Here is an 8,992-nt window from a genome sequence, read left to right as displayed (position 1 = left end):
CCCTATACCTATGTCCCCTATACCTGTGTCGACCCTTAGGGTGTTCCTAAGACACCGTTGAGCAGGGATTCGTTTAAGGACCCACCCACTTTGGTCAAGGGGCCCTGGTGGTGCAATGCTTAAGCTCACCAAAGCTTTTCTCTCCTCCCCTTAGAATTGTTGAGCTAGGAGAAAAAAAAAATCAATCCATTTCAGCTGTATTTGGTTTAAGTACAGTGGGTGGGTTAGTCCTGGTGGTGCAGGGGTTTAGTGCTGTGCTGCAGCTGCAGTTAGAGCCCACCATCTGCTCTGTGGGAGAATGGTGTGGTTCCATTAAGATTGACAGCCTTGGGGACCCTGTGGGCAGTTCCACTCTGTCCTCTAGGGGCGCTGTGAGTTGGAGGAATTCACTCGACAGCAGTGGGTTTTGGAGGGGCACCATTCAATCCGTGGCTCACACCTGGCATGAGCAGAACCACACATGCCCACACAGTACGCCCCTAGCCCTCCTTACTTGTACTGTTTTTATTATTCCCTTTTATTCTATTTCTGTGGTTGTGGTTGTTGAGTGTACACACAGCACTCAGTCATGCCGCGTGTGCTGCCGCGCCTGCTCTCTGCGCCTGTAACTGCTGCGGCCTCCTCTCCCTCCCTGCCCTCCGCGGCCGCCCCTGGGCCCTCGCCCCCGCCTCCCTGCAGATCCTCTGGACCTTCTCCATCTACCTGGAGTCCGTGGCCATCCTGCCGCAGCTCTTCATGGTCAGCAAGACGGGCGAGGCGGAAACCATCACCAGCCACTACCTGTTTGCGCTGGGCGTCTACCGCACGCTCTATCTCTTCAACTGGATCTGGCGCTACCACTTTGAGGGCTTCTTCGACCTCATCGCCATCGTGGCGGGCCTGGTTCAGACAGTCCTCTATTGCGACTTTTTCTACCTCTACATCACCAAAGGTAGCAAGGCCCAAGGATGTGGTATGAGTGAAGGGCGTGGCATGGGTGTGTGTGTGGGGGGGGGCGTGTCAAGGTGGGCGTGGCATGGGTGAGGGGGCGTGTCAAGGTGGGCGTGGCATGGGTGGAGGGGCGTGGCATGGGTGGAGGGGCGAGATAGGCTGGGAAGTGGGGCAGGTTGCTGCTCCTAGCTTCTCGGCCCCCCCGCCCCCCACTTCAGTTCAGACCTCAGGCGCTGCCTCCCTCAGGGGGGACGAGTGACCTTCCTTGACCTCTGAGCAGCTGGAGTGATGATCAAGCGGGGGCGGGGGCAGGTCACGGGAGCTGCCTTTTCAAGAGTCCTTCCCTGTAGAAGTTCAGGCTACTGCCTGCATCTTCTAAGGAGCCCTGGGGGGGGGGGGGGCGGCACTGGTTAAAGCTGTCTGCTGCTAACTGAAAGGTCGGCTGTTCGAACCCACCAGCTGGTCCATGGGAGACGGATGAGGCAGTCGGCTTCTGTGAAGATTGACAGCCTTGGAAACCCTGTGGGGCAGTTCCACTCTGTTTTCTAGGGGCGCTGTGAGGCAGAGTGAGCTCCAGGCAGTGGGTTGGGTTTGGTTTTATATCCTAGTGACCTTGTACCTTAAGAGATTCCAAAACATTATAGAAATACAGAAGACATCATTGCCGAGTGAGAAGGGTGGAAAGAAAGAAACGTGCGCCGTGTCGAGGAAAAGCTGTGCAGGGGCGGACGGGCCTGTGCACATGTGGGGTCAGCTCTGAAAACCTGAGGCCTCGGTCTTCGGGAGGGAGGAGCAGACGTGGGGGTTAAAACCTGGGAGGCGACTCCCAGACCCTCGGATCCCACCTCCCTCAGAGACCCACGGTCCTGCCAGGGGGTCGTTGAACGTGCAGAAGAGTAGCCAGTATTGGGAGACACGTGGCCTTCCCTTGACCTCTGCTCTTCAGCCCCTAAGGCGAGCCCAGGGCCCCGCCCCGCCCCTCGGGACTTCAGGCCAATCCCCTTGGGGCACAGGGTTTGCGCTCCACCAGTAACTGAAAGGTTGGCGCTTCAGACCGAGCTGCTGTGGAAGAAAGGCCTGGCCATCTGCTTCTGTAAAGACTGTTGGTAGATGCTTTCTGGCCAACCTTTGGGTTAGCAGCAGAGCACTTAACCGTTGTGCCACCAGGGCTTCTTAGAGTTGTATATCGCCATTGCCGTTGCATCGATCCTGCCTCACGGCGACCCTACGTGACACAGTGGAACTGCCCCACAGGCAGTTTATGGGATCTGTCAGCCCTTTGGTCCCTGGCAGCAGCTGGCGGGGTGAGTTTGAACCGTCAGCCTGTCAGTTAGTAGCCCAGCACTTAACCACTGCACCACCAGGGCACTTTCCCATACCATTACAGCCACGGAAACCTGGAGCTCAACTCTACTCTGATGTGTGGCCCCGAGTTGGAACTGAACTGAGGGCCGTGGGCTCTGGTTTGCTTTAATTTTCCCTGTGGTTTATGACCTGAAGCATCCTAGGACCACCCCGCGTCCTGCCCAGCCCAGCGCCCAGGCCCAGGCCCGAGTATGGGAGGCTGCCCTCTCCCACTGCAGGGCCCTGTGGTAACGCCCATCTCCTTCTCTTTTCTCAGTCCTAAAGGGGAAGAAGTTGAGTTTGCCAGCATAGCCCCGGCCCTTGCGACCCCTCTGCTTGGCGGCGGCGGGCACCGGAACGTGATGGGAGACCGGGAGCCTCCTGCCCACCCAGGGAGGACTTTTTAAAGAACCAGTCTCTCCCTGCTCCCCGTTGCCCCTCCTGCCAGGTTTGGGGGCAGGCTCAGTGAAAGACCCACGTCTTCGAGGAGCTCAGGACCTGGGCTGTTTGTAGTTCTCTGCCTTTTTTGGGAAGAAGAAACAAAAAAAAAAAAAATCTTTTCACTATTTAGTTTTTGGATCTGATGACCTTTCTTGCTGGCCCGATTTTTATAAACTGTTTCCACAGTATCGGATGGGATGGGGCAGGGTTGGGGGTCTTTTTCCCTCACCAAGGCACTTGTTCCCCAACCCCCCTGGGTGCCAACACTAAGTCTGCTGACACCCTGCCCAGCCTCCCTCCCCATGAACACAGCCCCCACCCACACCCTTCTGGGTTGGGGACAGGGAGGAGGGGAGGCCTGAGAAGGGCTCCCCTGCTTTCTCATAGTCATTTTTTTCCCCAGAGTTTGGGTTTTCTGATTCATGTCCTGGTTTTTGGTGGGGTTTTTTTTTTGCATATTGGGGGAGGGGACTGGCCCAAGACCACCACTGCCCTGATGCCATGTTTTTGTACAGAATTGACAGTTGATTCTTTGTTCTCTTGAAATAAACAGAGGAAAATAACACCTCTCTCTTTCGCTACTCCTTGTCCCATTCTTTTGGTGTTTGGGGGATGTTGTGGGTTGAATGGTGCCCCCCAAAAATATGTGTTGTCAATCCGAACCGCTATGCCCGTGGTTATTAACCCATCTGGGAATGGACTGTCTTCTTTATGTGAATGAGGCAGGCGTAGGGCAAGGTGTGTCTTGAGTCAATCTATTACAAGATATAAAAGGAATAGAAGACGCAAGAAGGGATGAGGGGAGACAGATGCCAAGGAACCAGGAAGCAAGGTGAAGAGACGGACTTAACCCCAGAGCCCAGCGAGAGAAAGGTGTCCCCTCGAACTGGTGCCCTGAATTCAGACTTCTAGCCTCCTAAGCTGTGAGAGAAAATGTCTGTTTGTTAAGCCACCCCTGTGGTACTTCTGTTACAGTAGGATTTGGTAACTGAGGCGGGATTCTTCCTGGCCCCCCTCTCTACCTCTGCTTTTGCGCCATCAGCCAGACGCAGGCAGCTGGAGGTCAGGGAGGAACAGGAAGGTGAGAGACTGGGTTCCCCGTGACGGTCAGCTCCTCCCAGCTCCATTGGGAAGAGACATCAGACAAGCCCTCAAGGAGTTGGCTTGTCTTGGCTCACGACTTCCCAGACCTTCGAGAGAAGTCGTGTTGGGGCTTGCAAACGAGCAGCCGCGCTCCGTCCCACCCTCCTTTTTACGAGTGTTTTTTTGCCCCTCACTGTGTTTTCATTACAGAAAATGGAATTGGTTGCCAGCCTTCAGAAACCCCATTTCTGCACAAGAATCTGGGTTTCTGGCTCCTCTTGAGAACCAGTCAGTCTGACAATGCCGGCCCGTTTCTTGGGGGCACCAGATGGCTGGAGCGGAATAGATGGCATGTGAGCTTTTCACCAGAGTCCCCAGGACTTGGCTAAGTGCTTGTTCCCATTTGTTAGGGGGCTGGCACTGTTGTTTCCTGGGTGTTCTTGGTAGAATTGAAAGAGCAGTATTTCCACGTCGCTCTAGATTTGATGCATTCTTGGCCCATTTCCTTCAGTCGTGTTAACAACCTGGCTCTGTAAACAGTCCTGGATTTCTGAACTCTGATAGAGTTGCACTTCCTAAATGTCTCCTAAGAGCGTCACCTCTGCTTCCTGGTCTCTAGTTCTCCCACATTACACTGGGCAAATCTGCGACAAACAAAAGACCTCTTTAAAGTGCTGAGGAGCAAAGATGTCACCTTGAAGACTAAGGTGCACCTGACTCAACCCATAGTATTTCTGCCTCGTGTGTGAAAGCTCGACAGTAAATAAGGAATATTGAAGAAGAATTGATGCCTCTGAGTTGTAGCGTTGGCAGAGAACACTGAGAATACCAGGGACTGCCAGAACAAACAAATCTGTCCTGAAGAAGTGCAGCCAGAATGTTCCTTAGAAGCAAGAGTGGCCAGACTTTTGTCTTGTGTACTTGGGTCGTGTTGTCAGAAGGGACCGTTCCCTGGAGAAGGATGTGATTGGAAAAGTGGAGGGTCAGCAAGAAAGGGGAAGGCCTCCAGGGATGGCCAGACACAGTGGCTACAATGACGGGCTCGGTGTCGCAGGGATCGTGAGGCTGACGCAGGACCGGGCAGTGCTGTGTTCTGTTGTACCTAGGGTCGCTATGAGTCAGACCCGACTCCATGGCACCTAAAACCACTAACGGTTCTCTGGGAGGGCAGCTCGGTTCACGAGGCAGGTCCAGTTGCCAGCAAGTCGGTCCTGCTTCACAGTGACCAGGGCAGAGCTGAACTGTACTCCTTTCAGCGGCTAACTTTTCAGAAGCTGTTCGCCAGGCCTTCCTGCCAAGGGACCTGTGGGTGAACTCGCAACACTCAACCTTTCGGTTACAGCTCAGTGCGCTGACCGTTTTTGCATCCCCGGGGCCTCACGGAGGAGGCAAGGAGCTGGAGCTTACCGAGAACTCGGCGTGTGCCAGAGGGGCACAGGTGGTTCCCTTCCGTGTGAGAGACCTGGGTTCGATTCCCAGCTGATCCAACTCGTGCAGCCACCGCCCGTCGGCAAGTGGTGGCTTGCATGTGGCTATGGTGCTGACAGGATACGGTGCTCGGTGAAGTAGAGGGTTGGCGAGGAAGAGGAAGGCCCTCAACAAGACCGACTGCCACGCTGGCTGCAACGATGGGCTCAGCCGTGGCACTGACCCTGAGGCGGCCACAGCCCTGGACAGCGTTTCGTTCTGTTGTGCGTCCCTGTTCGTTGGAGCTAGCCTGGCAGCACCTAACAACAACGTGCTGCCGACGAGCCTGCAGTGGGGCTGCCAGGCTGAGAGGTACCAGGAGGAAACGCCTGCTCATCTACTCTGAAAACCAGTGCAAGAAAACCCTGTGGGATTGTTACGCTCCAACACGCAACCGACCGGGCAACGGCGCGGGACCGGACAGTGTCTCGTTCCCTTGTGCATGGGGTGGCCACGCGCTGGGGGCTGACACCACGTCAGCTAACGACTGCGTGCCGGGCTCTGAGCTCCCGCGGCTGGGCTCGCTCAGCCCTCCTCCACAGGGGCCTTCTGTGGGCGAGGAAACTGAGGACCAGAGGCGTGAGCAGCAGCCCTAGGATTTGCACCCGGGGCTTCTGGCCGCCAGAGCCCCTGGGTGTGAAGCACCACTGTGTGGGTTTTTTTTTTTTAATGCTTTTCTTGCCTGCTTGCAAGCCCAGGGACCTTCTGTTAAGAGCAGTTTTGCCCGCAGCCTGATGTGGGAGGGGCCGACCAGCACCGCTTGCGTTGGCGGCGGGCACCTCCCTGAACGTGGTTTCTGAAGGGTCAGGGTCTCCTCGTCCAGTTCTTTCCTTCCACAGCCCCACGGCTCAGGCCCAGAGAAGTTAAGTGACGTTAAGTTAGAGACTGAACTGGGTCCCCCGTGGTGCAGGGAATGACTTGGTCTGGTTCTCTTAGCTGTGGTTTGTGTGACTCCCATCAGATGACCGGGTACCAAACCAAAAAACCGAACCCATGGCCACTGAGTCGATTCCCACTCATAGCGACGCCCATTAGGTTTCCGAGGTGGTAAATCTTACAGAAGTAGACTGCCCGGTCTTGGTTCCGTGGAGTGGCTGGTGGGTTTGAACCATCAACCTTCTGGTTAGCAGTCAGATGCCTTAGGCACTGTGCTACCAGAGCTCCAGATGACTGGGTGGGACTATGCAAATGTCAGGTGCTTACAGCCCGCCAAGGGGACTGGACAGCCTGCTAATGATGTAAATAATGTACACGGTGCCCTTGTGTGGGTGGGACCATGAAAATAAGGTGAATCGAACCATAACGTGGGGATTGGTCAGTTGTACCATCTCACTAGGTTTAAAATGAGCCCTCCCAGAGGTGGAAGGGAGATCTCAGTACTATCAAAATACAAAAGCTAGGGGTGGAGCATGGCCCGGGCCACCTCGACCCAGGAGACAGAGACCAAGCTGCAGCACTTTGCTGAGACCGAGATGGTACAGGGAAATCCAACGGCAGAAGAGGCAGCAGAACTCAGAGACCAGCAGGAGAGCGAGCGGTGAGAGCGAGCGGCAGGCTCGCCAGCCCACAAGCGAGAAAGCTGAGTGCCTTTGGGCAGGAAGTTCGCTGGTTGAATGGGTGTGCCTATCGACAAAGCAAAAAGAGCTTTGCGGCACTTGCCCGAGCAGGGCAGAGGCCAGGCCAGGAGGATGAGGGTCAGAGAGGTGTGCCTGCAGGCAGGGCAGGAGGGAGGCTGCCCTGATTGAAGAGTGGTATCCTGAGCGTTCCTGAACCTGAGCCGTCTGTGAGTTCTGTGGCCACGGCAACCAGTTATTGAACCAAGCAGAGAAGTAACTGCCGAGGGAGGGACGGCTGGAGTCAGAGTTGGTAAAGAGGGTGAGGATGGTGGCATGTCTGACCTCATAGGAATCAGCCTTGGGCTGTTGACAGTGATTCTGTCCCCACCCATGAAGTTAGAGGAGGTTAGATGCCACTGCCACCATGCCTTTCTGCACCCCCCAAAATACATGCAGGAATCCTGACCTCCATACCTGTGGATATGATCCTATAAGGGTGTCTTAGTGAGGTCAGGCCAGCGCAGGGTGTGTCTTAAAAGTAACCAATCTGAGACGAAGAAAACAGATTAGACAGAGAGGAGCAGGCACAAATACAGAGACAGATGCCCTGCGGGGGTCCCCAAGGAACGCCCGCAAAGCCGAGACCAGGATTCATCCACAGAGCAGACAGGCAGCACTTTCTCCACAACCAGCACCCTGGCTTCAGACGTCTGTATTCTAGCAGCCTGAACTGGGAGAAAATAGGTTGATGTTGGATAAGCCCACCCACAGTGGTAGCCCTGGTGGTGGTTAAAGCATTCGGCTGCAAGCCTAAAGGATAGTAGTTCGAACCCACCAGCTGCTACGAGGGAGAGCGATGAGACGGTCAGCTTCCATAAACACTGACAGCCTTGGAAACCCTCTGGGGCAGTTCCGTCTGTCATCCAGGGGCACTGTGAGTTGGAATTGACTTGAGCCAGTGAGTTTGGTTTTGGTGGTGGGTGGAAAACCCCGAGGTGCCCGGTTAGGATTCTCCCTGGCCACCAAGAGACCAGACAGGAACAGACTGCAGAGGACCAGGGCTGTGTCACCACCCCCTGGGGGGAGGGTGTCTCTTTACTGAGGCGCTCACTCGTCGGGCATCATGGCCAGGCGGGGGGCCTTGGGCGTGCTCAGGTAGGAGGACAGGGCGGCGCTGGCGTAGTTCAGGCGGTGGGGGCCGGTGGTGGAGGAGCTGGCGGGGCTGGCAGTCAAGGGTGGGGAGAGTGTGGTCAGCACTACGGCCCCCTCGTCCAGGGAGCGCTTGTAGGGGACAGAGGCGTCCTGGTGGAGGTCCTGGAAGGCCAGGTAGGCCTGGAATACCTGTGGGCAGAAAAGGCCGGCCTGGAGGCTGGCTTGAGCGGGGAAGGGGAGAAGCACCCGGGCCCAGGACGGTTTCGCTACTGGACAATGAAAATGCAGCCGTGGTGGCGCGGTGGTCAAAGCGCTCGGCTGCGTACTGCGAGGTCGGTGGTTCGAACCCACCAGCCGCTCCGCGGGAGGCTGACAGCGAGCCGTGACACCCAATGCCGGAGGAAGGGCGGGCAGAGGCCTGGGGTCCCCCCACCCAGGGCAGCAAAGGGAGGTCAGCGGGTTCTGGGCTTCCCGGGGGCGGGCCTCACCCAGACGAGGACGGAGAAGAAGGAGAAAGCGATGGCGGCCTTCGCGCTGCCGCTGCCCAACAGGAACTCCCGGGGCTGCGAGCGCTGCCACTGATTGGCCAAGAAGCAGAAGCCCAGGAACCAGACGCAGGCCCAGATGACTGCGGGGGCGGGGAGAGGGCAGAGGTCAAGGGGCGGGCCGCTTCCGGCGCGGAGGCGGGGCCGGGAGACTCGTGCGCTGAGCCCTCCCGCAGTGACAGGTGCGAGGGGACCTGCGCTGTCCCAGAAAGCAGCTCCTCGCCGCCTGAGCCACCCGGTCCGTCTGTGGGACTGTGGTGGCTTCCGCGTGGCTGTGACCCTGGAAGCGTTGTTCAGATTCCAGCAAATCACCCGCCGTGGGTACGTTAGAGAGGGGCTTCCAGACTGAGACATACGAGGAAGAATGCCTAGCCATCTATTTGCGAAAATCAGCGAAAACCCTACGGATCACACTCGACTGTTGTCCGACGGACTGCTGGAGGGTGAGCCCCGGGCTGGACGGCATTCAGACAC

The 8,992-nt window shown here is 56.8% G+C and overlaps 2 protein-coding genes across 2 annotated transcripts in view; one reads left to right on the top strand and one right to left on the bottom strand.

Annotated features, from left to right (window-relative positions):
* KDELR1 (KDEL endoplasmic reticulum protein retention receptor 1) overlaps positions 1 to 2,586 on the top strand; it is a 9,820-nt gene extending 7,234 nt beyond the window's left edge. The window contains exons 4-5 of the mRNA XM_007958093.2: positions 679 to 931; positions 2,552 to 2,586. Of these exons, the coding sequence (XP_007956284.1) occupies positions 679 to 931; positions 2,552 to 2,586 (288 nt within the window). The remainder of the gene's footprint in view (positions 1 to 678; positions 932 to 2,551) is intronic.
* A 5,342-nt stretch (positions 2,587 to 7,928) lies between these two features.
* SYNGR4 (synaptogyrin 4) overlaps positions 7,929 to 8,992 on the bottom strand; it is a 16,758-nt gene continuing 15,694 nt past the window's right edge. Inside the window, exons 3-4 of the mRNA XM_007958108.1 lie at positions 8,462 to 8,601; positions 7,929 to 8,162 (exon numbers count right to left, since the gene is read on the bottom strand). Of these exons, the coding sequence (XP_007956299.1) occupies positions 7,929 to 8,162; positions 8,462 to 8,601 (374 nt within the window). The remainder of the gene's footprint in view (positions 8,163 to 8,461; positions 8,602 to 8,992) is intronic.

Source organism: Orycteropus afer, unplaced genomic scaffold, assembly GCF_000298275.1.
Source record: "Orycteropus afer afer isolate SDZICR_OR568_19922 unplaced genomic scaffold, OryAfe1.0 scaffold00854, whole genome shotgun sequence".
In the NCBI taxonomy this organism is placed as follows: Eukaryota; Metazoa; Chordata; class Mammalia; order Tubulidentata; family Orycteropodidae; genus Orycteropus; species Orycteropus afer.
Note: the sequence above shows the minus strand (reverse complement) of the source record. Positions and strands in the feature narration are given on the sequence as shown.